General features: G+C 46.9%; 1 protein-coding gene and 1 non-coding gene across 6 annotated transcripts; one reads left to right on the top strand and one right to left on the bottom strand.

Annotated features, from left to right (window-relative positions):
• Window positions 1-435: 435 nt before the first annotated feature.
• BATF3 (basic leucine zipper ATF-like transcription factor 3) lies at window positions 436-14,538 on the bottom strand. 5 transcript variants are annotated; one of them, XM_063672249.1, is made up of 3 exons: window positions 14,050-14,524; window positions 10,943-11,047; window positions 436-942 (listed from the first exon to the last, which is right to left on the bottom strand). In XM_063672249.1, exons 1-3 carry the CDS (start codon window positions 14,290-14,292, stop codon window positions 754-756), a joined length of 537 nt encoding a protein of 178 aa, XP_063528319.1. In that variant the 5' UTR covers window positions 14,293-14,524; the 3' UTR covers window positions 436-753. The 5 variants fall into 5 exon arrangements, with proteins under 5 accessions (XP_063528319.1, XP_054338728.1, XP_054338725.1 ...); XM_054482753.2 differs by having other exon boundaries at window positions 14,159-14,216; XM_054482750.2 differs by lacking the exon at window positions 14,050-14,524 and adding an exon at window positions 13,681-13,959.
• On the top strand, window positions 6,245-6,348 carry LOC129023279 (U6 spliceosomal RNA). The gene has a single exon (XR_008496752.1). It is a non-coding gene; the product is annotated as a U6 spliceosomal RNA (small nuclear RNA).
• Window positions 14,539-26,696: the final 12,158 nt, after the last annotated feature.

Here is a 26,696-nt window from a genome sequence, read left to right as displayed (position 1 = left end):
TGTGACTCAGACTAATACAAAGTTTCTCCCCTATCCTACACCTACTTATAGAACAAGAAGGTGGCCTTGGAGTGGACGGTGCAGTTGAGAAAACCAACCTGGAATAGAAAATCTCCCACGCCAGTCCAGCATGGGTGTGAGAGGTGGTGCAGAGCATGACAAATACCGGGTCACACCCAGCATGGACCTTTGTGACCCAGCTGGGTCAAAGACTTCTGAAGGCCTAGAAGTGGCAAGAAAGTCCCATTGGCTTATGCTCCACCATAGCCCCCTAAAGCCACCTCCCCTGTCTGCCATGGATGTGGCTGTGGGAGAGTAGCCAGGCAGGGAGGCAAGACCCATGAGCAATAGAACACCCGGAGAAGACAGAAGACGACCTCTCCAGGAAAAGGAAGTGTATTGTGCCTCTAAATTCCAAGAACTGGAGAAGGGAGAGACAATAAGCATCTTTATTATCCAAATTCTAGAGGAAATGGCTCTGCGTAACAGCAGAACCTACTAGCTGCCAGGGTGGATGAAAAGTCACTCCTGAGGGTATCTCCATGCTGGATCTGCACAAGGGCTCTGTGAGTCTGGCGCCTATTGGATGTCGGGCTGAGCCCAGTCTGCAGGGAACACAGCTGGCTGGTCCTGGAGCTCCCAGGAGGAGGCCTGGCCACAGGTGCCCCCTGTATACAATTGTGAAGGGAAAGCCTTCCTCCCAGGTGTGAAAATGACCAAGGCTCCTTGTTGGGCAGAGGAGTATCCCCAGCTTCATCGGGGCAAGCAGCCGGCGACAGGGTCTGGCCGGGGAGGCACTGGCACAAAGTTCATGGGGCAGAGCAGCAGCGGGCACATCTTCTCATGCTCCTTCAGTGCCTCTGTCAGGTGCTTCAGCTCCTCCGTCAACTTCCCGATCTCCCTCCGCAGCCTGCTATTTTCTTGCTCCAGGCACTCATATTCCTGGGGGAGACAGAATGGGAAAAATCATTTCTGATGCGGTGTTCCCTTCCTCCGTCCTCCGGTGCCGCACTGCTTGTCTCTTGCCCATGAAAGCTGTCTCATTACGCATGTCCCCTCCACTGCTCAGATACACAGATATTTGTCTATTTGATGAGTGTCTCTCCCCTCCCACTGGGAGAAACAATTTATTGAGTGAGGTATAACTTACATAAAATAAAATGTATCTATTTTAAGTATGATCCAGTGAGTTTTGACAAATGTATACACCTGTGTTGATCAATACACGGAACATTTCCATCACTCCAAAAAGTTCCCCATGCCCCTGTGCAGTTAGTCCCCCCAAATGCTGATGTGCTTTCCGAAGATCTCTGTTGGGTTCACAGCTATACCCCCAGCACCTAGAACAGTACCTGGAACATAACAAATGTTTGTTGATTGCACTAACAAATGAATGAAAACATCCCTTGCCTTGGCTCTGCTCCAGCACTCACCTGTTCAGTTTCCTCTCCATCAGGGTTTACAGAGGCGCAGAACTGCAGGGTATCAGAGAGGTCCCTTAGCCCAATCCATACAATGTAGAAACCATCCATATCCAACTTGTTCTGGGCACTCCTGCCCTCAGTGGACAGACTCTGTCATTTCTGGGCTGCTGTACTAGACAAATCCTCTTTGCTGGGCATGGTGACTCAAGCCTGTAATCTCAGCACTTTGGGATGTCAAGGTGGGAGGATCACTTAAGGCCAGGAGTTTGAGACCAGCCTGGGCAACACAGTGGGACCCCATCTCTAAAAAAATTTTTTTTAAATTAGCCAGGCATGGTGATGCACACCTATAGTCCCAGGTACTTGAGAGGCTCTGCTAGGAGGATTGCTTGAGCCCAGGATTTCGAGGCTGCAATAAGCCATGATTACAGCACTGCACTCCAGCCTGGGTAACAGAGAAAGATCCCAACTCAAAAAAACAAAAAAACAAAAAAAAAAAAGAAAGAGAGAGAAAGAGAAAGAGAGAAAAGAAAAAAGAAAAGAAAAAGCTCTTCTTTGTACTGATCCAAATGCTCTCACTTTCAAATGTACCTATTGGGTTTGGTTCCATTTAATAGAACCACATCTAGTAGATCCAATGCTTTTTTCAATATCGCAGTTCTTGAAATGTTAGGATACAGCATCGCAGGTCCTCTGAGTTCCTTGCATCAGGCTCTTCTTTGCCGTTCTGGGGACCCTCACCAACACACACTCCAATTTACCAGAATATCTCAGAAAATGTTGCTCCCAGGATGCAATGCATGGTTCTGGAGACCATGCCAAGGGCAAATGTGTGGCAGTGACCTCTCCTGTGCTGGGCCCAAGCCGCTGAGGATTCTCCCTGAGCCTGCAGAGAAATGCAAGCTTTATCTGCATGTGCTGCTTCTCTGTCTGTCCTTGGATGATGATGGATGCTACGGGGCTTAAGGGTAGGATTTTACATCCATCTCCACTGAATTTCATTCCTTATTTGGACATCTTCCAGACCAGCAAAATTGCAAAATCTTTTGGAATCTCAATTGCATCGTCTCATGAATGGTGACAGCACACAGCTTTAAGCCATCCACTAACTTAACACGCAGGTCTTCCTTTTCTTCATCCAAGTCATTAATAAGTTCTACAATAAATAGCCAATGGCAGAGCTCTACGGCATGCCAATAGAGATCCTCTCTAGGCTGGCAATCTCATTTAAATCTTGCTGAAATGTTTTTGTTCATTTCTAGTTTATAGTAAGTCTTTGTTGTACCATGCACACCATGCATTTCCCAAGCTCAGGGCCCAATTGTGTTATGCATCACACTTTCTCTCTGACTAGTAATTTTAAGGGAGTATCACTAAAGAAATGTGATCTTATAGCCCCCAAAGACACATGCAAATTCTCAGCCCTGCCCCTTTGCTCATGCAGTTATCCTCAACTGGACAGCCTTCCTCCTTTTATGCATGAGTCCAGCTCAAGCCCACCACCTCCAGGAAGGCTTCCCTGACCACAGCACCTATAGGAACCACATCTTTTATTATGCGTTCTATTCTATTTTGTATCACATCCAATTTCACTCATATTAAGTAATGTTTCTCCCCAAAGATCAGAAATGTAAAGGACCCAGGAACTTCTGCTACTCCTCTCCTCTACCCCCACCTGATGCGCCACAGCACCAGCATCTACATGCTCAGTGATTCCTCAGCCCTTATTCTCTGTTTCTTCTTTAACCCCATCCTTTCCTTTCAGAAGGGACTCTCAGCATCCTCCTCCCTTTAAGAACCAAGGGGTCTGGTGGGGCTGCCTGTAGGGTCTATCTGAGCCATTCCCCAGGCAGGCTCCCAGGGTGGTCTGGAGCACTCTCCAGGGCAGCAAGCTGTTCTGGGGCCATGTGGCTTCACCAGTACACCGGCCCCATTCTGCCTCCATCCTCCTCCCTGCCTCCCACTCCCAAGCCCTCATGCCCTCCTTTGACCTCTGACAAGCTCTAGTTCTGGAGTCAGAATTCTGTCTACAAACCCAGCCACAAGCCCTCCGTGGGCAAGAGGAGAGTCTGGATGAGAGGATGGGATGGAAGCCGAGGCGTCAAGGGAATCTTGCAGGCAACAGAGGGATGAGAAAAGCTGCAGCACGCACACACGTCTGCAAACACACACCTACACACTCTCATACACACTCACACTCTTACACACATACACATATACACACATACGTCTGCAAACACACTCACACACTCTCATACAGACTCACACACTCTTACACACATACACTTATACACACACTCACACACACATCCGCAAACACACTCACACACTCTCATACACAGCCCAACACACACTCTCACACACATACACACTCTCACACACACACTCATATACAACCACAGACACACACACAGATACACACACAGTCACACACACGTCTGCAAACACACAGTCTCATACACAGCCACAGACAGACACTCTCACACACATACACACTCAACACACAGTCACACATACACTGTCACAGTCAGACACATACAGTCATACACACATACACACACCTCACACAGTCACACACACTCACAAAAACTCAGACTCACATGCACACTCCCCACATTCACTTTCACATACACACTCACACACACACGCACACTCCACCCTGCAGCTGGAAATGCCCTTCACTTTCAAGTAAAATGGAGAGTACGTTTGAATAGTTCCAACGTGCTAACATTGTAAGTAGATTCCAAAGGACAAGAAGCCCTCTTCCTTTGGTAGAATATTCCAAGCTGCCTTTCTACATATACTGAATTCCGCAGCAAGACGCTCTGAGCTTCCCAGTTTTGTCTCTGGAAGCCGTGTGCAGCCCTGTGGCCTGAGGTTTCCCTGAGGTCCACTGCCCTCCCCCAACCCATGCTCAGAGTCTTCAGAGCCGCCCGTCACAGGTACCCCACAGGCCCCTCATCTGCCTTCTCCATAGGGACTTTCTCTTCTAGGATTTAAGCATTACTCATAAACCCGCTGAGGGACTTTTATTGAGCTGAGGGAATAACAAGAAGAGAAGAAGTCAAAATCTTTAGGTGAGACGAGCCCTATGAAAATAAAAAGAGGAGCTGGGAGGGAAGAAAGAAGAGGCCAGAGAACACCGAATAGCAGCAAAGGGGGAAGAAATGAAACCACCTCACACCCAGAAGAAATTCCTGGAGCAAACGCAAACAAAAAGCAAGCAAAGAACATTAAACCCTTCATTATTTCCAAAAATATGACCCCTCTAGCTCGAATTCTGCCAAGTTCCAAATCCTTTGCTATGGGAGGGTTTGAGGTTGCTGTGCTCCCTCTCTGGGTATTTGCCGGGACAGTTTCAAAGCAGACACCTAAAAATTAGAGGTGGTGAAATCACTGTAGATCCCAGCTCTGCCTCAGAAATTAAGCTGCCTAAGGCAGTGGATCTCAAGTAGGGCAATTGTGGCAGTCTGCAGGGGACACTGGCAGTGTATGGAGACAGTTTGGGTTATCGCAGCTGGTCAGGGGTGCTACTACATCACGTGGCTAGAGGCCAGGGATGCTGCTCAACGTCCAGCAGCACACAAGACAGGCCCCCAACAACAAGGAATTATGCTGCCTCATGCATAAACAGTGTTGAGGCTGAGAAACCCTGTTCTGGGCATCTAGGAGCAGGTGACTGGGATCAACGGGCTGCCTAGGGATACGCAGGGTCCAGGGTGCCTCTGAGGCTGAAGACAGGATCAAGGACTGGTAAAGAAGTGGGTACCAGGGACCAGATATGACAACTAAGGTGAGAAAGAAAGCAGTAGGAACAGGCCAACAGGAGGCCATAGCCACACACAGACCCCATTTCACAAGTTAGAAAACTGAAGCTCTGAGAGGTACAGTGACTTTTCCAAGGTCACATAGACTTGGGATCTGACTCCTAACTTCAAGGTCAACTGCAAATCTCTTGTAGCATCAACAATTCTGCTTTTGGTTGGCAGTGCCTGGGTCCAGATTTCCCCATGATGGTTACCAGAAGTAAGAGGCCCTAAGTTCTCAGGACTTTAGAATAAGTCCACTGCCAAGCCTTCACTGATGCACTTCCCAGCAGAAAAACTGTGTTACCAGGAAGGGCTGTACAAATGAGTGCCATAATCAGTTTCTAAGCCATGTGGGTGCTGGCATGAAGCTCTCTCTTAGAACATGCAATATCTGAAAAAACCATGGCAACACACACCACAATCACATTGCCCAAGTCATTTGTCAGTTTGTGACATTTGGGGCTCCTGAGGATGGCACTGCTGCTTTCCTTTTGTGACTCAAAATTCTTTCTCAGTCTTACACCTTTGGGGTGCCTGGTCGAACCAGTCTGACCCACTTCTGAGCCACCTTTCAACCTGGGTGAGATGAGACCCTGACTGTTCACTTTGGTTCTCATTTGTCAGTGTGGACTTTGGCATGCGCCTAGTGTTCAGAGATGAATGCAGGTCGAAATCCCCACGGGAGGTGTAAGCAGGTTGAAGGGATGATTTCAAAGCCCACAGTGAACTCTGAGGTCTACAGACACATGTTAAGAACTGCTTCTCATCACCGTAGTCCAACTGCCAGCAACCACTGCCCAGAAAACTCTACGTGAAGGGGAACCCCAGCCCCTGCCTCTCTGGCTTGACAGAGCCTCTTCCCCATTCTCCCCTCCAAAGAGGTCTCGCCTTGACGGACACTCCTAGGACTTTGGAGATGGAGAACAAGGAGGGGAGGGAGGTGGCCGAAAAACTCCTAAGAGCTGCAACTGGGGCAAGTTTCTCAGGGTGTTGAAGGCAACAGAGGTTCAAGTACTCGCTTCAGCAGCACATATACTAAAATTGGAATGATACAGGGATTAACATGGCCCCTGAGCAAGGATAATATGCCAATTCATAAAGTGTTCCATATTTTTTTAAAAACCCAGGAAGATGAAAGAGCAAAAAAAAACCCCAAAAAACCAGAGGCTCAAGTACAGGTGGAGTATGTGAGTGAGGTGAGGAGAGAAAAGTGGAAACTCTTGTTGCCCAGGCTGGAGTACAGTGGCGTGATCTCGGCTCACTGCAACCTCCGCCTCCCAGGTTCAAGCGATTCTCCTGCCTCAGCCTCCCGAGTAGTTGGAACTACAGGCGCACGCCACCACACCTGGCTAATTTTTCTATTTTTAGTGGAGATGGGGTTTCGCCATGTTGGCCAGGCTGGTCTTGAACTCCTGGCCTCAAGTGATGCACCCGCCTCAGCCTCCCAAAGTGCTGGGATTACAGGCACGAGCCACTGTGCCTGACCAAAAAGTGGAAACTTTAAACAAGTTTGCTCCAAATATCCCCCCTCAGGATATGCAAGAAATGCAAGTAAAGAGCTTGAGTTACTTTGAGATATTCAGGAATGCAATCCCTGCAGTGTGGGATAGAGGAACACATGAAGAAAGCCCTTTTGATGTGCTACAGTCTCCAGGGAGCAGCAGGCAGTGGCTGTCAGTGGCTGTTTTCTGGGCCCCTGGTGTCTCCCAATGAGCTGGCCTCACTCCAGATTTGAGGAGGAGGTTCCTATGCATGGTGTCCCCATCCTAGATTGGCCTGGGAGGTCCAGGGGTCCCAAGAGGCTTTCTGTCACGGCCCGCAGTAGTGTGCAAGGCGCTCTGTGCTCAACTCACTGGAGCTTGACAAAAGGCTTCTTTACACCATTTTTAAACCAGATACCTTGCCTCCAATAGTAGATTTGGTCATCCAATGACCCCTACAGCTACAATGCCCTCCTGGAAGGAACAGGGAAGGGATTACTCACGTGGTGAGTAATGATTTGGTTCAGAGATGACGTTCCTTTGGTTCTGCAGAAGGTTTGGGATATATTTCCATTCTCCTAAGCCAGTCATCTGCTTCCTCACCCACTTGTGACCAGCGACACTCGTGTGGAGCTAGTGAGGCTAAGGTGAGGGCTACAGCTCTGGGGTCTGTATACAAGTGGAGCCGCTGTCCTGGCCTCTTTGACCCTGTGATTCTCAATAAAGCTGGTCTTGCTGAGGTGATCTGCCAGTGGTGAGTAATCCTGACCCATTCCTTCAGCCCCACAGATAGAGAGGAGAAGGGGGTGCTCTTCTATGGAGTGTCTGGGCTTCAGATCAACCCACCCCATTTCTGAAAAGGGCAGCTGGCATGACTGTCATGCAACACAGTCTCTGGGTTGGAGAGCAGGCCAGGGACCCTACAGAAGAGGTCTCCACCCCACAGTTCCAAGAGAGGTCAGATAGTGGTAAACGTGGCACCACTCTGAAGTTCCCAAGCACCTGGTTCACTCGGTTATCAAATGCAGCAGTGACAGAAAGCGCGAGAGAGCCAACACTTCATATGGGTACTTTTTTGATATTGTAGTAAAATTCCGTGAGTATTTACATTACCTTCTGTGGTAGGCAGCATAATCGATTCGCCCCTCACAGAAGTTTACATTCTAATCTCTTGAACCTGTGACTATGTCACCTTACATAGCAAAAGGGACTATGCGGATGTGATTAAGAAGCATGAGATGGGGAGACTATCCTGGATTATCCAGGCAGACCCAATGTAATCATAAGGGTCCTTGTAAGTGAAAGAGGGTGTCAGGGAGTCAGAGAAGATGTGACAATGGAAACAGCACCAGAGTAACGCAGCCTGAGAAAAATGCAACCGGCCATTGCTGGCTTTGAAGATGGAAGGAGACTACAAGCCCAGGAACACTGAGGCCTCTGGAAGCTGGAAAAAGCAAGAAAACGAATCTTCTCCAGAACCTCCAGAAGGAAGGCAGCCCTGCTGCCATCTTCATTTTGACCCAATATGACCCACTTCTGATGTGTGACTGCCAAAGCTGTAAGACAGTAAATTTGTGTTGTTTTAAGCCACCAAATGTGTGAGAGTTTGTTTCAGCAGCAGTAGGAAATTAACATCCTTTCCTTGGGAAATTCTAGGCTTCCCACCGACAGGCAAGGCATGAGATCTTCCTCCTCTCTTTGTGACCCAATGGCAATGCCTTCGTATTTGGGAAATGGATCTACTTAACTGCTCCATGAAAGATCTGGTCCAAGATATTGTCTTCCGGATACATATTCAGTCCAGATTTACAACTGATGTTTTTAAAACTAGTTTTTAAAAGTATTAATGCACCTGGCTGGGACTAGGAGCTTCTTCAGGAGTAACGCCTTGGCCATCCAGCAGCACATGTGGTCTGAATACAGGGCCATGCACTAACTGGGAGCCACAGGTCCCCTCTGGGGGCTATTTTGGTAACATGACGCTAGAACCACAATTGCTTCAGGAGCAAGGGGGAAGAAAGAAAGGAGGCAAAGGGCATTGCCATTCTTCTGTGGAAATTCTTCAGAACAAAGGCTGGGAGGGACCTTCTGTGACACTAGTCTAGAGACCCCAGTCTCTTTCTAGGGCCCAGCCTTCTGACTTCTAGGAAAGAATCTGACATTTATGATTTATGCCACACTGTGAATTTATATCGGAAGGTCACCACTCTGTGGAGCATGTGTGTTCTAAATTTGTTCTCTGTTCATTGTTAGATATTTAAGATTGCCGTTTTCCTCTCCTCTCCCCAACACACCTCAGAGTTTTCACGTTGCCAATGCCCCAGAATGGCCTTGCTGAGAAAAGCATGGCAGGAGACCTGGCACAATGCCTCATGCCTGTAATTCCAACACTTTGGGGGGCCAAGGCAGGTGGATCGCTTGAATCCAGGAGATTGAAACTACCCTGAGCAATGTGGCAAAACCCCATTTCTACAAAACTACAAAAATGGCCAGGTGCAGTGGCTCACACCTGTAATCCCAACACTTGAGAGGCCGAGGCGGGTGAATCACAAGGTCAGGAGTTCAAGACCAGCCTGGCCAACATGGTGAAACCCCATCTCTACTAAAAATACAAAAAATTAGCTGGGTGTAGTGGCGGGCGCCTGTAGTCCCAGCTACTTGGGAGGCTAAGGCAGGAGAATCGCTAGAACCCAGGAGGCGGAGGTTGCAGTGAGCTGAGATCATGCCACTGCACTCCAGCCTGGGCAAACAGAGACTCCGTCTCAAAAAAAAAAAAAAAACAAAAAGCCTACAAAAATAAGGGCTGAGGGGCTGAGGTGGGAAGATTGCTTGAGCCTGGGAGGTGGAGGCTGCAGTGAGCCATGATCATGCCATCACACTCCAGCCTGGGCAACAGAGCAAGATCCCATCTCAAAAAGACAAGAAAGTATGGCAGGAGAGAGCTAAACTAAAATCTTTAATTACACACACCAACCCCGACAAAGACAAGAACATGGAATGGTGGCCCATTCCTCAGATAGATCCTTGGATGCTTTTGAGGCCAGTTCCTGGTATGGAGCAGCTCCATGTCCCAACTGCAGGATTATGCAGGTGTATGCATGAGGGCAGAGGGAAAAGGAATGGCTTAGGATAAATCCTAGGCTTCTGATTTGAGTGATGAGAAAGATGGTTCGCTCCATTAACTACAGTTTGAAGACAATGAGAAGAGAAAGTCTCAGGGTAAATGGACAATAACACTCTTTTATGGATGTGGTACATCACAGGAGCCTGCAGTGGACCCATGGGGAAACAGCTCAGCAGACTGAAGTTATGGGGTCTAGGGTCCAGGACAGAGGGCCTGCCTGGAGTAATCAATGTTGGGAGCTGATGCTGGGAGAACAGATTAATAGATTAAGTCTTCCAGGGTGAGAAAAAAAAAAAGGGCAGAGTTTGAAACACTGGTCACCACCAACATTTAAGGAAATAGAGGGTAGAAGGCTAACAAAGAAATGGAGAAAAAATTGGTGAAGAGGGTCAGGAAAACTAGGAAATGTGGTCTTTTAGAAGCAAAAGAGGGGAAAGCTTTAAGAAGAGATGGGTCCAAAGTGTCGAATGTTCTAACAAGGTAAAGGATGATGAGACCAGAAAGAAAGTCCTGGATAGGGCAGTGCCAGGGCACTGGTGGCTGCAATGGGAGCAGTTTCTGTAGGGTATGTGTGTGTGTGTGTGTGTGTGTACACACACACATTGGGTACATGTGTGGATGTGTGTGTTTGTGTGTACATATATGTGTGTTGAGTTGAAAGGGGGTAGCAGAAATTAAATCACAGAGGATTGGGGAATAACCAGGAACCAGGGACACAGAGACAACAGGTGTAACTACTCTTTTTTAAGAAGCAAGGATGTTAGCGGATTACTTTGGAGGGAAACAAAACAAAACAAGAAGCAAGGACGTGAGGGAAGAAAAGAAATGGAGCAAGAACTTGAAAGGGAATCAGGGTCCAGAAGAGGCTTTGTTTTGTTTTATAATGAAAGAAACTTGAGCATGAGAAGCACTCAGTGGATGAGGGAGAAATGAACATGTCCGTGAGCAAACAGTGAGAACAGTGGGCTGGAAGGACCTGGCAGAAATTAGATATGAGTGTTGCTGAAATCGTGATAAAGAGAACAGTGATGCCATCACCCCCACTCCCGTGCAAGGGCAGAGGCTGTGTGGCTCTAAGCTGGCTTGCCCCCACCACGGTCTCACCTCATGGAGCTTGTCAGCCTTCTGGGTCTGCTTCTTCCGACTTCTCTGAGCAGCAACTCGGTTTTTTTCTCTCCTTCGGACCTTCCTGTCATCATCCTCAGGGCTCTGGGGAAAAACATTGGGTGGGTGTGATGTCGTGGCCCCTTGCCTTACCCTTTTCTGCCCTGTCTCATCACTCAGCGTTGTTCACTGAGCTTCATCATTTGCTTTGCAGTAGACAGCAGCACTAGTTGCTACACCAATGGGCTCACAACAGCCCCTTGCCCAGGAGCACTCACCATGTGAGTGTGTAAAGTGTGTGGTGTGACTGCCGTTTAAAAGATGAGGAATAAGAAACTCAGAGAGGTTAAGGACCTTGCTCCAGGTATTACAGCCACTAAGTGGGTGAGTGGGAAGTGGAACTCAGGTCTGTTGGTCTCCAAATCAACGTTCATAAACCTCTAGCCCACAGGGCGTGTGCCTGGAAGAGCTGTGGTGTCAATGTCGTCCATCTGAGACTGGAAAGCTGGGTGGGGGCGGGGGGCGGTGGAGAGATCTGCTATCTGGAACTTGCTGTTTGTCAGTCCTTACACTACTACGCATGAAAGGTACTTTTGATACTGCATGCAAATCATGATTACACTTACAACTAATTGCAGCCACATAACTCTACCAACACACCAAATGACCTTAAACCCCACTGACAGTGTACTCATTTGAACAATGCTTGGCTGACATTTTGTTTCAGAAGTCAGAGTGAATCAGAAAGCAAATTTTTGATGTGTCTTGAAAGCTGTTAGCTATATGTAAGATTTAACCAAATTCAGTCAAATCCCTCAAGAGTGATCATGAAACAGGCAGGCGGAAAAATGCACCAACCATGGTAAAAACACTTCAATCAGCTATAGAAAACATGAAAAAGGAGAGCACTATTTGCTTTCTAGAACCCCATGAGAAGACACCACCAAGCGGGAAAAATACCACACTTACAGAGTTTAAGAGCCAAGAGGTACAAACACAGGAAAACTACTCGGTTATTAATATTCACGGAACGCAAATATTAATAACACAAAAAAGGATATTTTCAGTTATCATTTGATCTCATCTTGTATTCCACATAAGACACACATCTTCCCAAGCTATTGCAGGTAAGAAGTTTCAGATATGCAAGAATATAAAGGCATAAAAAGGAGAGGAATAAATAACAGACATAGCAAATAGAAGCTTAAGGGAACAAAGTATGATAATACAGTCTTCTAGAGAGGCAAAGAAGTCTTGATAAACAAAACCAGAACATTACAGGGGAACATGTGGTTAGAAGACAGCTCTTAAGCTTTAGAATCACACAGATCCTAGTTTTGTCTCTTAGTGTCAACATGGCCTTGTGTAAATGGTTTAAATTCTCTAAATTTTCAGTTTTCTCATTTATTGTAAGCATAATTCATTCATTCTTTCAGTATGTATTAACTGAGCACCTACCACGTGCCAGACACTGTCCTAGACACTGGGGATACAAGCCCTAAACAAAGGGTCAGTGAACTCTGCAGACTTGGTGCTAACAGCCTAATGCTTAGGATTGGGATGCGATGAAATGAGATTTTGTCCTAAAGCTCCCAGCACACAGTATGCCCTCAAGAAGTTATCTGCCTTTGTTGAAGTTGCTACTTTAAAAAAAAAAAAAAATGTATTCTGTATAGTGCTTTTCATGCCTCTTTGCTCTCTGTAATCAAAAAGTCACTAGCACAAGAAAGCAGCCTGCATGCTGCCCTCGGGGAGCTGACTCTAAACTGGACTCATCACCATGATCACACCTGCCAACCCAGCAGAAACATTTAATCAAGACAGAAAAAGGTGAGCAAAAGTTAGAGATAGTATTACGTTATTAACCATATCTGATTCAGTCTCAAAAATCCTGAGAGGTTGATGTTACTATATTCATTTTACAGATGGGGAAACGCAGGGTCCGAGAGGTTAAACAAATTGCTCAAGGCTGCTCAGCTTGTGTGGGGCAAAGCCCAGGCCCAAACTCAGATCTCTGTGACACTCCAGCGACACCTGATGACATGTGCCGGGCGCTGAATTGGGAAGGTGGGGAGTAAGGATGAAAAGACCCAGTCTTCGTCGTAAGGCAGGTGGCCAAGACCCAGGCAAAGTTTCCAGACGGCCGTCCCTGTGGCCAACCTGGTCTCTTTCCTGACTGCGCCGCTGTAAACGTTGCTAGGGGACAGAGAACTGGGAAGGGGCCAAGAGTTTCCACCAGCTGGGGGCGGAGTCGGCCCTTTGTGGGTCTCCCCCTCCCAGGCTGACTAGTCCCGCGTTCTCCATTCCCGCGGCAGCACCCCCCCCCCCACACAGGGGAATCCTGGAGGGGCTACATGCGCGGGCGGTGGGGTGGCAGTCGCTGGCTGCGCCAGGATGGGGCGGCCCCCAGGGCAGTGCGGAGCCCACGTGCCGGGGAGCACCGGCCATGCCCTGCCCAGCCAGGCGTCGGCGCCCTCGGGCTTCTTCCCCCAGAGGGCGCAGGAGCTGGCTCAGGAGCCATTCCAGGCGCCGCGGACACTGTGCGCACGCCAGGGTCCCTGAATCGCCCCCACCCCCCCACACACCCCTACGCCCCTACCTCTGCTTGTCTCTGGCCGCACCCGCCACCTCTGCACCTCCGCGGTCACCACCACGGAACTCCGGCACCCACCTCCTCGCCCCCCGCGGCGCGCCGGTCCCCGCACTCCACGGCCCTCCCTGAGCCTCTCGCCCTCTACCTGCGGCTGCGGCTGCGGCTGCGGCTGGTTCCCGGGCGCCGCGACGCTCCTCTGCAGGACGCTGCCGGCGGCCGGGAGCCCTTGCGACATGCCGGGCGCTCCTCCGGCCCGGCCCGCCCCGCCCCGCCCGCGCGCCCTGCCCGTGGGGCTGCCTACGGGCGCTGTCCCGCCGCCGGCATCCTCGTGCCGCACCCACGGCCTCGCGCCGGCCCCGCCCCCTCAGGCTTCCCGCTCTCCGCGCTCCTCCACGCGTCGGCCCGGTGTCCCCGCGCGCCAGTCCCGGCAGCCGTCCTTCCCGTCCCACGTCTGCCCCGCCCTCCTTCTCCCACCCCCGCCTCGTTTCCTCCTCTGCCCGCCCTCTCTCCGCACCTCGGGGTCCCAAATCCCACCCCTGCCGCGGCTTTCCGCCGGCGCCCCGCGCTTCGTGGAAGTCACGTGGTGGCTCTGAAACCCCGGAGGGAACGCGAAGCCCACCCACGCGAGGCGACGTCCGGGCGGGTGGGGGCCACGGGGGCGCCATGCAGCCTTTGGGGTCCTTCGGCCGCTGCTGGGGAACTCAGGTTGAGAAACACAGTGGGTGTTTTGGGGTCGGTGGGTTTTTCCGGGTCCCATCGCGGCATCTTCCTGCGCCTCAGCCACGCCCTGCGCCCGCCCCCCGGCGCGGGGGTCACAGTCCCGGGGGACTTTCTCCGTGGCGATCAGTCATCCGGGCGCCACTCTCGCTCCTCCAGCGGCCCCGAAGCCGCGGCTCTGGGGCGAAGAAGCCGGCTTCACCGAGTCCCACCGCGCACCCCGAGCCACGGGCGCCCCAGGGACTCTGCAGGGAGTGCCTGCCCTTCCCGTCTCGGGTCCGCCGGGCTGTGGGAGGGAACGAGGCAGGGCGGCCCCGAGGGTGAATTCCCGGAGCGGAGGGTGGGCGTGGGGAGGATGTCCCGGACAAAAACGGTGACGGGCTTCCCTGAGAGCGAATCTGCCACGTGGGACGTCACTAGTGACAGGTTTGGGGATCTGGACCCGCCATGCCACGGTTAAACGGCCCAGATCATTTTTCTTTTTCAAGATTTATCTGCTCGTGCCAAGCTGGGGACCGGGTTGAGGTAGGGCAATTCCCTGTCCACCTGCCTGCCCGTCAAAAGATGCGAAGCCAAGACAATTACACGTGGTCCTAGCGAAGGAAACACTAGCGACCACAGGCTGTGGTCTGCATGCTGTGAGCACCGGGAAAGATAACCGCGACTCGGGATGGGCGGGTGGGAACCAGACCAGAAGGGCAGAAGTGCCTACTAAGTGTGGTCCCTTGGGTCTTCAGGTTTGTGGGCAGCAGTGGGCATGGGGGACAGGCATTTCCGATTCCTTTTTAAGTCTTAAATGAGTGCACGTGCCCCCCGCCAGGATTTAAGACCCACTCTTGCAAAAGCTTTGAGAGAGCTTGAGTGAACTTGGCTGCCTGGCGGCCAGCGGGAAAACGAGCGGAGATTCTTGTCTGTGTGATCAGAAGCTTCGGCCAACTGAGAGGTGGGGAGGAAGACGGAGGGTGGACGCAGCCCTTTAGAGTTGCAGCGCCACACTCCACACTAGCAAGGCTGCGCAGCAGAGCCAGCGCTACGCTGGGTTATCTGCCCGGATTAATCTTCTCATCTCCGTTATTTCATCACTCAGCTTAACTCGTGGTTGCCCCGGGACTATTTTGCATCCCACAAGGTACCCAAACAAGGTGCCTAGCATAGCACGCTACATACACTCAACAGGTGCTCAGTATATGTATTGCACTAGGTCAGCTGAAAGCTCTCATTCTTGAAGCACTAAAAGGACTCTAACGAGCTAGGAAAACCTCTGGGTCAAGGGGTTATCATTTTCAGAAGTGATTTCATTCCCCAGTGTTTTTTGTGCACAGAAAGGGCAAGGTAGAAACACGTCGGGAACATTCCCGTGCACTCCTACGCTTTATTCTGGTCATGCCCACTTTTCTCACTGAACCACATCACATTTTCAGTCCTTTGGAGCTGCTGCTTCCCTGTCTCTCCCCAGGGAGCCTAGAACCATGCCCCAGCACACAGGAACTCTTTATATAGGCATAGTCTACTGTCTTGTGTTACGCAAGGGTTTCTTCAAATACATTTAGTCTTGGTTAACTAGGTAGCATTTAGGGCAGAGATCAATTTGATGTAAAGATCATACATCAAAATGAATGGATTAAATAGCTAGATACAGAAATGAAAATCAGAGAGCTAAAGCAGAATTAAATTCTTATTTAAGTCATGGAAGCATAGGCAACATAGTGAGACCCCCAACTCTACCAAAAATTAAAAGAAATCAACTAGCTGAGTGTGGTGGTGCACACCTGTAGTCCCAGCTACTCAGGACGCTGAGGCAGGAGGATCACTTAAGCTCAGGAGTTTGAGGCTGCAATGAGCTATGATTGCACCACTGCACTCCAGCCTGGGCAACAGGGCAAGACCTTATCTCAAATAAATGAAATAAAATAAAGTTGTGGAGATAAGACAAGGAAAGGATTTTATAAGAATACATGTAATAGAAGAAATTGACTTGATAAGATCTGAACTATATAAAAGGACTAAATTGTTTTAGATGACATTATAACCAGGAATGGAAAACAAACAGATTGGATCAATACAGTGCATATGAGAAAGGGTTAATATACAGCCCATGAAAAAGAATAAGAAGAATACTGAGACAACCTGCAAAGGTAAATTGCAGAAGGGATGTGAAATGGCATTTCCCAGCAGAAGAAATAATCAAGGAAAATAGATATAGGAAAATATATATTAAAATAAGAATCCTTTTTAAATTAGCAAAATAAAAAGTAGTAATATCAAATGCTGGGGAGAGTATGGTGAAATTAGTACTCAACACGTTTCACTGGCTTCATTGTAAATTGGCACAAACCTGCTGGAAAGCAGTTTTACTGTCACTTTCAAGAACCATAAAAGAGTCAACACTTTTGACTCAATTTTCCTACTGCTAGAAAATCATCCTAGAAAGATCATTGAAAATACTAGGGAGAAAAATACTATATGCACTAAAAGTTCATAATAACATTTTAAGAGTGAAAAATGTAAGCAACATAAATGTCCAATTATAGTTGAATGGCTAAACAAAATATGTTATTGCCACAGGATAGAACGTTATGCATCTTTAAAATTACAAGCATGCAGGCTGGATGCAGTGGCTGTCACCTGTAGTCCCAGCTACTCTAGAGGCTGAAGTGGGAGGATCATTTGAACCCAGGAGTGCAAGGCTGCAGTGAGCCGTGATTTCACCACTGCGTTCCAGTCTGAGCAACAGAGTGATACCCTGTCTCTTAAAAAAAAACAATTACAGACATGCAGACAAATTTGCCACATGGAATGTTTATTTGATCTAAAGTAGAGTGAGAAAAAAAAATCAGGATACAAAAAGTACATATATGACATGAACAGTATGTATGAATGTATGCATATGAGAAAAGATTGGAAGAAAACGTACCCTGATGGTAGCCTTTCTCTCATAATGGTGGCATTATAATTTCTTTTACCTGTACTTGTTGAAAAATTGTTTTTATTATGTTAGCATCTTAAAACATTTCATATGTGTAAGTGATATAAATATATTTGCATGGCACTAAGCTCACTGGCCTCACCAGAATGCCAGCACTTCTCTGATCAAGTGGTTTGCTCTAATAACAGACTTTTCCTTGCTTTTCTGTAATATCTTCTCGTTTGTTTTATTCTCTTTAGTCAGGAGAAAGAAAAATGAAAGTGAAGAAAAGATAAACAAGAATAAGCATTTCAAATGTCTCCTTTTCTTCTGCCTTTTATTTTCTTTTTATTTGTATTATTTTCCTTGAACTGGGAAGAGAAATTATATGATTTGGCATTTTCTGATTAATACCACAATTACCCTGGATTACATCTTTGGGGAGGGGGGAGGAGGTGCAAGAGGTTTATAGCTCAATGACCAAATCCTCTGGTGATTCACTTCACAAAAGACAACTCTTTATAAAAACGCATCACTCCAGTGCTAGCAAACACTGTCACTAGTTCACCTTTGCTTCTCTCTTTTAGGAAAATTGGCCTTTCAGTCATTGTAGTCTCATTGTCCTTCCTTAGAAGGTGGTCCTGTGGGCTCCTGGTGGGGCTGGAGAATAGAAAGCTGAAGGCAGAATCCTCTGTGTTTGCCAGAAGTCAGCCACTATGTGTGGGGCCCTGTTCTAGGCACTGGGATACAGCAGTGGACAAAAAACTGTCCACACCTCCCGGAGCTCTCATTTCAGCGGAGGAAGGCAGATAATAAAATTTAGTAGTGTGTCAGAGGGTGGTACATTTTATGGCAGAATACAAAGCAGGGAATAGGGACTAGGTATGGGGAGAGGTGCATTTTTGAATAGGGAGGTCCAGCCAGGCTTCTGGAAGGAGGTGAGAGAGGGAGCCCTTTGGATACCTGGAGGAAGTGGTCCAGGCTGCACCAACAGCAAATGCAAAAGCCCTGTGAAAGCCTGCCTGGCCACTCCAGAAACTGCAGGAGGCTCATGTGGCTGAAGTGGAGTGAGGAAGGGATGGAGGCCAAGAGATGAGGTCAAAAAGGCGGTAAGAGCCAGGTCTTGCGGAGCCTCCTGGGCTGCTTGCTTCTACTGCGCATGAGATGGAAAACATTGGAAGCCTTTGGGCTGAGGTATGACGTGATCTGACTTGAGTTTTTTGTGAGATCGCTTTGGTTGCTGTGTTGAGAACAGACTGAGAGGGGCAAGGAAGAAACAGGAAATGACAGCAGCAGTCCAGGATAGCTGGGATAGGGGCTTGGAAGATGTTGGGAATGGGAAGGCCGAGGCAAATTTGCCAGGAAGTTAAAGAGCTTAAGCTTCAGGGCACCTCACTTACACAGGCCCCTGTCATGACAGCTCAGAAGGGGCCCTAGCAATGTGTCCACATGGTGATATATTTTAATAAAATGCGCAAAAATGGGATATTTAAACCATAAGCTGTGAAGGCCACTGTTTCTTTTCACCCCAACATCCCCCAGTCTCTTCATATCTAGTGGTATTGCAATGGCTATGGACATTTGAGGGACCCAGCAAAGGAAGGTTTAATCAGATATATTAATATAGTAGGGTATGTGGGTTTCAGAAACTCCTGTATACAGTCACATATTTGCTACACATTTTGTATGGCCTCCAGGAATATTCCGACTGCCCACTGTGCTAACTCACTCGACAACATCTATTGTACTGAGACATGCTTATATCCTACACTGCCCTGCACCAGATATATATGTATCAAGGTGGTGAAGGGGAGCCCCAGAAGCAGTCTGTGAAAATCCTTCAAATGAACATATGTGTTAAGTTGTAAACAGAGGATTCATTTCTTATTTGCATCTAGTCAAAACCAAATTATCTCCTGTCGGGAATGAAAGCAATAATACAGCTTATACAGTTACAAATTGCATTTTGAAAAACCCAGAGGGGTTTTTTCCTTTGTTATCTGGAGTTGCATAGTTGAATTTTTAACTGCTATTGGAAATGTGTTGTGAAACATTTGTTCATGTATGAAGAGCACCACCCTTTTTCATCTCTAAATGTATGTGTGTGTTAAAGGACTGAAAGAAAAAATATATATAATTAATGAAATGTAAGAAAGATCTAAGGATAAGCAATTGAAATAAATAGAAATGTTTCTGATATTAATAAACAATTTGTAACAACATATTTCAGATTATACTAGAAGCAATAGTTTATTCAGAGAAAAAGATAAATGTCAAATGGAAGCAATGAGCAGGCTTTTGGGTTGTTTGATGATTCAATAATGAGGAAGGATGGATCATATAAACACAATAGGAAAATATTTACAATTCTTACTGCCCTCAGCTGAAATATTGACATTGATGAGGATAATACCAAGCTCATAATATGCCAACACGATGAGGACATTTATAACAAATTGGTTAATGAGTGTCATCAATTCTAAGAATATTTAAAATGAATCACTGGAAAAGAAAAATATGAAATACCCTGAAATGTTACAACCCATAAATAAAAAAAAAGAGGTTTTTTCCAAATCTGACAATTCTTTTTGTTTGTTGTTGTTGTTGTTGTTTTTGAGACGGAGTTTTGCTCTTGTTGCCCAGGCTGGAGTGCAATGTCATGATCTCGGCTCACCACAACCTCCGCCTCCCGGGTTCAAGTCATTCTGCTGCCTCAGCCTTCTGAGTAGCTGGGATTACAGGCATGTACCACCACACCCAGCTAATTTTGTGTTTTTAGTAGAGATGGGGTTTCTCCATGTTGGTCAGGCTGGTCTCAAACTCCTGACCTCAGGTGATCCGCCTGCCTTGGCCTCCCAAAGTGCTGGGATTACAGGCGTGAGCCACCACACCCAGCCCTACAATTCTTAAAAATTATATGACACTACCAATAAATAATGTGTTGTGAAGCTGAAACAAAATTATCTAAATATTTTTTACATTAATTTTTTACCCATTACATGGAAAGACTGAATTATCTTTCTAGTCTGTAGAAAATGTTATTATGGAATCATCGTCTTATGAATAGGAGAACAAAAGCATGCTACCAAAAACTATAGTATAAGAAAAAAGTATTAAAGAGGTATGTGGAGAAGTTAATTAAAACAGTATTTTTCCTGATTTTCTAATATTTTTGGTGTTTGTCAGCTTTTGAAATTTGTAATCTGCTGTACTTTTTTTTTTTGGGACAGTCTCATTCTGTTGTCCAGGCTGGAGCGCAGTGGCACAATCTCAGTTCACTGCAACCTCCACCTTCTTGGGTTCAAGCAATTCTCCTGCCTCAGCCTCCCGAGTACCTGGGATTACAGGCGCCCACCACCACGTCCAGCTAATTTTTTTTGTGTTTTTTTTTTTTAAGTAGAGACGGAGTTTTACCATGTTGGCCAGGCTGTTCTTGAACTCCTGACAACTCCTGACCTCAAGTGATCTGCCCACCTTGGCCTGCCAAAGTGCTGGGATTACAGGCATGAGCCACCTTGCCTGGCCCTGTACTTTTTTTTTAGAATGAGAAAATTACTTTCCTAACTCAGAGCCCTGTTCGACAGTCTGTGACACTGTGGTAGAGATGGGCAGCATCTAATAGCTAGGTAACTTCACAACCTTCCATATTTTCTTTTTTCTTTTCTTTTTCTTTCTTTTTTTTGACAGTGTCTTGCTCTGTCATCCAGGCTGGAGTGCAGTGGCATGCTCAGGGCTCACTGCAGCCTCAACTTTCTAGGCTCAAGCAATCCTCCCATCTCAGCCTCCTGAGCAGCTGGGACTACAGATGCACATCACCACACATGGCTAATTTTTGTATTCTCTGTAGAGATGGGGTCTCGCCATGTTGCTCAGCCTGGTCTCAAACTCCTGGGTTCACGTGATCTTTCCACCTCAGCCTTCCAAAGTGTTGGGATTACAGATATGGGCCGTAAAGGTCCATATTTTTATGAAACTTGGTCATCCATAATAATACAATCTAGAATCAATTGAAAAGCATAGAGAAGAAACAGATTCTCCATAATCCAAGCATCCACACAGAGATAACTGCTAATATTTTGGCATTTATTGTGTTCCCACTTTTTTCTATGCAAGTATATACTACATATATACTTATATGCATGAAATCATACTCTAGGCCAGGCACAGTGGCTCACGCCTATAATCCCAGCACTTTGGGAGGCCAAGATGGGCCTCAAGACTCTTGAGGTCGGGAGTTCGAGACCAGGCTGACCAACATGGAGAAACCCTGTCTCTACTAAAAATACAAAATTAGCTGGTCATGGTGGTGCATGCCTGTAATTCCAGCTACTTGGGAGGCTGAAGCAGCAGAATCGCTTGAACTGGGGAGGTGGAGGTTGCAGTGAGACGAGATCGCGCCATTGCACTCCAGCCTGGCAACAAGAGCCAAATTCCGTCTCAAAAAAAAAAAAGAAAAGAAATCATACTCTAAGCTGCTTTTTCACTTAGTGTTACAGAGCATCTTTTCATGACAATAAATATACATCTGTCATTATTTTAAATATGCACAGTTTCCATAGCAGAGATATGCCATAGATGGTCTAAGTAAGTCCTTACTATTCTGTTTTTAATTTTTACATATGATGAAACAACATTGTTAATATCATTGTACTCACGTATGTCTGCACTTGTCTGATTATGGCCTTAGGGATTTTTTTTTTTTTTTTGAGATGGAGTCTCGCTGTGTTGCCCAGGCTGGAGTGCAGTGGCGCAATCTCTGCTCACTGCAACCTCTGCCTCCCAGGTTCAAGTGATTCTTCTGCTTCAGCCTCCCAAGTAGCTGGGACTGCAGGCACCTGCCACCATCCCCGGCTAACTTTTGTATTTTTAGTAGAGACACGGTTTCACCATATTGGCCAAGGTGATCTTGAACTCCTGACCTTGTGATCCGCCATCCTTGGCCTGCCAAAGTGCTGGGATTTATTTATTTTTTTGAAACGGAGTCTCACCCAGGCTGGTGTGCAGTGGCATGATTTTGGCTCACTGCAACCTCCACTGTCCCGGGTTCAAGCAATTCTCCTGCCTCAGCCTCCCGAGTAGCTGGGCTCACAGGCACGCGCCACCACACCCGGGTAATTTTTGTATTTTTAGTAGAGACGGGGTTTGGACATGTTGGCCAGGCTGGTCTCGAACTCCTGACCTCAAGCAATGCACCCTCCTCAGCCTCCCAAAGTGTTAGGATTACAGGCGTGAGCCACCACACCCAGACAGGCATTAGGTTTAATCACTAGGAATAGAATTGCTGAGAATAAAGAATATTTGTATTTGCAAGGTATTGGACACATATTACCAAATGGCCTTGCAATTAAGAGTCCTGCCAGCACTGTGTGAAAATCCTACTAGCTAATTAGGTAACATTTTGAGGTGGGCTACATTTCAAGATCAGAAGAACTCAACTTGTTTCTCAGATCACTTGTTGAATCCTGATGAAGGAGAAGAAATCAGGAACAGATAAATATACGATGGGGACCTCCCCACCCTCCGCCCCCATCCAACTTCCACAGGCAGTTCTACATTGACTCCCTGAAGCTGTGTCCCTGGAGCCCAGGATTCCCCAAGGGGCAGGCAACCTTAGTTCTGCAGCCTAATCCAAAATGCATCACCACATTTGCTCCATCCAAACTTCTCATCTGGCAGGCTTTTCTCTCCCACTTTCACAGAGGAAAGACTAGGAAGAAAGCAAGTCAAACCCGGGTGTTCATCTCACCTCTGCTAAAGAATGGGGGAGTGATTTGGGGGAGAACACTTAATCACATTAGGTCAAGTTATTATCCTCTTACTTCTATGCATTGCATTGGTTATGGAAAAGGATAGAGGAAAAAAGAAAAATCTGAAGGAGAAAAAAGTGGGTGGGGGGGAAGAAGACAATAAAGAAGGTATTCATGGTGGGATGCCAGCAAGTGACTGTATCTGAGCCATAGAAGGTTCTGGAATAGAGACTGAGAAGTTTAAGTGACTGGTTCTCTGTCCTGGTGTTCTCCATCTCTCCCTCTCTCTCCTTCCCTCTTATTCTCCCTCGTCTCCCTCCCTTCCTCTTCCTCTCCTTCCCTGTCTCCAAGGAGATGGACCTCTCTCCTGGGCCTCTCCTGGGATATCCCACAGACATCTCAGACTCAGCATGCTCAGCATTAAGTTTATTATCAAACCAAATGTGCTCGTCTTCATGCACCATCTCAGGGACCTGTGCCAAAGGCTGCCCAGCCACCAGGGCGGAGGGCATGGCCACATTTTCTGCAGACCCCACACTCAGTCTCTATAGCTATAGCACCTACTCTGGGGCCGAGCCAGGTTTTGTGGGGCCTAAAGCTGATACTACTAGGAGCTGCCTCTTTAAGAAAAATCATTCAAATCTAGATATTCAAGTTAAATGTTAAGTAGAATGAGAAAATAAATCTTAACAAAATATTGCAAATATAAAATTCCAGAAGATTGCATACTTATTTTCATTAATGGCTAACACTCTACTGTGTCTGTTTTTGGCTGCATGCTTCTTGACCACTTCTTCACATAACAATGCTTTTGAAAGTTATTTTTATAGAGATAATAGAAAGATAACCCACTCTTGTGATTGATTAAAATTTTATTTTTGATATTTGAGATTACATAAATCATGTGATTGATTCTACCCAGAGATATACTTGCTGATCACTCACCAAAATTCAGGAATTCCGATCAATTCTATTTTCTATGATTCCCATCAAAGAGTATATACAGACCAGTCACAGTGGCTCACGCCTATAATCTCAACACTTTGGGAGGCTGAGGCAGGAGGATTGCTTGAGCCCAGGAGTTCAGAGACCAGCCTGGGCCACAAAGTGAGACCACATGTCTACAAATAAAATAAAATAAAATAAAAAAATTAGCTGGGTGTGGTGTGGCACACACCTGTGGTCCCAGCTACACATGAGGCTGAGGCAGGAGGATCATCTGAGCCCAGGAGGTCAAGCCTACAGTGAGCCATGATTGCACCACTGCACTCCAGCTTGGGTGATACAGCAAGACCCTGTCTAAAAATAAAATTTTTTTAAGTATATGCATTTATAATTGTATCAGCTACATTGGCAAGTGTATTCCAGGCAACTGAGAACTCTTTTTTTTTTTTTTTTAGGCTTCCATGAGAACAGAATCCTAGACCAGGCATGATGGCTCACACCTGTAATTCCAGCACTATGGGAGGCTGAGGCAGGTGGATTACTTGAGGTCAGGAGCTCTAGGCCAGCCTGGCCAACATGGTGAAACCCTGTCTCTACTAAAAATACAAAAATTATCTGGGCATGGTGGCAGGTGCCTGTAACCCCAGCTACTCAGGAGGCTGAGAGGCAGGAGAATTGCTTGAACCTGGGAGGCGGAGGTTGCAGTGAGCCGAGATTGTGTCACTGCACTCCAGCCTGGGCGACAGAGCGAGACTCCGTCTCAAAAAAAAAAGAACAGGATCCTACATTTTTACGTATCTAATGATTGGAAGCCTCTGCCACCAGCTAGCTTCCACTGCATATATTTCAAACCTCCACTGCCCACTTACTTCTGTTTTTGGCACTGTAGGACATGTTCATATCCAATCACCTCTGGCCCTGCACCTCGGCATCTCCATGCCAGGTAAGTTGGCTTGGTGTGTGTTAGGAGTATGTATCCTGGAAGCTTCGCTTTCACCAGTATCCTAGCAATAGCAACTCTACTCCCAAGTGAAACCCAAACTCACTGCAAACTCACCCAACTCCCCTTCCCTCTCTCAAAAATGCCCGTGGCCACCCATGCCACCTGCCCTGAAAGAATATATGTCAAAGGGAAGGCTGGAGTGGAAAGAGACACAATCTTAATTCATTGAAGTCAAAATACCTTTCTTTTGCAAATTTTGCAAAAAAAAATTTGTCTAGGCGAACACAGTACTATGTCCCCTCCCAGGGCCTGGGAAATGGATGGGCTGAAGCTTAAACATTAGTAGCTTCGCAGTGAGTCCATCTTCACTTTTGTCTTCACGACATCTCTATTCCTCTTCCTTTCATCTCCTTCCTCCCTTCCTTCCTCCTTTCATCTGGGCCACAGCAACAGCCCTGTGACAGGCCTTCCTTCTGCTCTCAGGGGCCTCCGGCCCATCTAACATGCAAATTTGTCATGTGACTCTGGTATTTAAAATCCTGCCAGGATGTAGCCCAGCGGCTCTGCTTGGCCTCCAAGGCTTTCTCTAGAGGCTGCTCTGACTTTCCCTCTCCCTGACTCGCCTCACCCTCATGCTCATGAAATAGAAGGACTGCTTGGGAACCTCCAGACCACACCAAGATGTCTCTACTCTCTATGGCTTTTGCCTTTCTCGGTCCCTCTTCTTTTCTCCATGCTTATCCCTTCCCCACCCCTAACTCAGTCGGCTTCATGAACATGTACTCCTCTTTCAAGAAGAAGTAGCTTCAATCTCTCTCCCTCCAGAAAGCCTTTCCTTGACAATCAGGTAGAATTAACCACATATTTCTTTTTTCCACTACTCTACTTTGTTATAAAGTTTTTTAAATTATGTTTTTATTTAATAAGAAATATATGTGAAGGAAGCAAGTACAGAAAAACATTTTTTAAAGGAAATATATGAATGCATTCCCAGAATAAAATGGAATTTAACCATTACAGATAAATTGAAAGTGATCAGCACTTTTTTTTTTTTTCCTGAGATGGAGCCTCCTTCTTTTGCCCAGGCTGGAGTGCAGTGGTACAATCTCAGCTCACTGCAACCTCTGCCTCTCGGGTTCAAGAGATTCTTGTGCCTCAGCCTCCTGAGTAGCTGGGACTACAGGCGCCCACCACCACGCCTGGCTAAATTTTTGTATTTTTAGTAGAGACAGGGTTTCACCATGTTGGCCAGGCTGGTCTCGAACTCCTGGCCTCAAGGGATCTGCCTGCCTCAGCCTCCCAAAGTGCTGGGATTACAGGGGTGAGCCATCGTGCCCAGCTATGATCATCACTTTCAATTCTGGTTATTAATTTGGTGTGTATCCTTCCAGATTTTATAATATGTATATACATACTCCTCATTTACAAATCTGTCTCCTCCTCCTAGATTACAAACCATATGAGGACAAAGGCAATGTCTTCATTATGCTAGCCCCTCCCAACTCAGTGCTAGCTGTAGTAATAAACAGCACTAGAAATGATTGCATTGAAGCGCAGACAGTTGAAGAAACTTGCCCACGTTACCCAGAGAAGTGACTGGGCTGGGATTCAAACTCAGGCAGAGCATGCACTTAATAAAATTTTAATTGGTCAATAATGAATAAATAGTCATGTTGCAGCAAGTGACATTTGGATTAGATAGAAGAGTTACCCCAAAAAGAGATCCAGCACATACTATCAAAGTACACATGAGAATGTTTAATGACTTCTACATGCATCATGGTGGCATACTTCATTCAAAAATTAAGAAAGTATTATTACCATTATTTTTGAGACAGAGTCTTGCTCTGTTGCCCAGGCTAGAGTGCAGTGGTGGGATCTTTGCTCACTGCAGCCTCCGCCTC

This window comes from Pongo pygmaeus, chromosome 1, assembly GCF_028885625.2.
Source record: "Pongo pygmaeus isolate AG05252 chromosome 1, NHGRI_mPonPyg2-v2.0_pri, whole genome shotgun sequence".
Taxonomy (NCBI): Eukaryota; Metazoa; Chordata; class Mammalia; order Primates; family Hominidae; genus Pongo; species Pongo pygmaeus.
The sequence above is the reverse complement of the archived record's forward strand: the minus strand, read 5'-3'. Positions and strand labels throughout refer to the sequence as shown.

What these genes read in the sequence shown, in the direction of transcription:
- BATF3 (XM_063672249.1), bottom strand. Translation starts at nt 14,292, where the DNA reads ATGGGACCCGGAAAAACCCACCGACCCCAAAACACCCACTGTGTTTCT. An exon ending in GTGGGATTTGGGACCCCGAG is followed by an intron (nt 11,048 to 14,049) that starts GTGCGGAGAGAG and finishes GTTTTTCCCCAG; the next exon opens with AGCCCTGAGGATGATGACAG. An exon ending in AGGCTGACAAGCTCCATGAG is followed by an intron (nt 943 to 10,942) that starts GTGAGACCGTGG and finishes TGTCTCCCCCAG; the next exon opens with GAATATGAGTGCCTGGAGCA.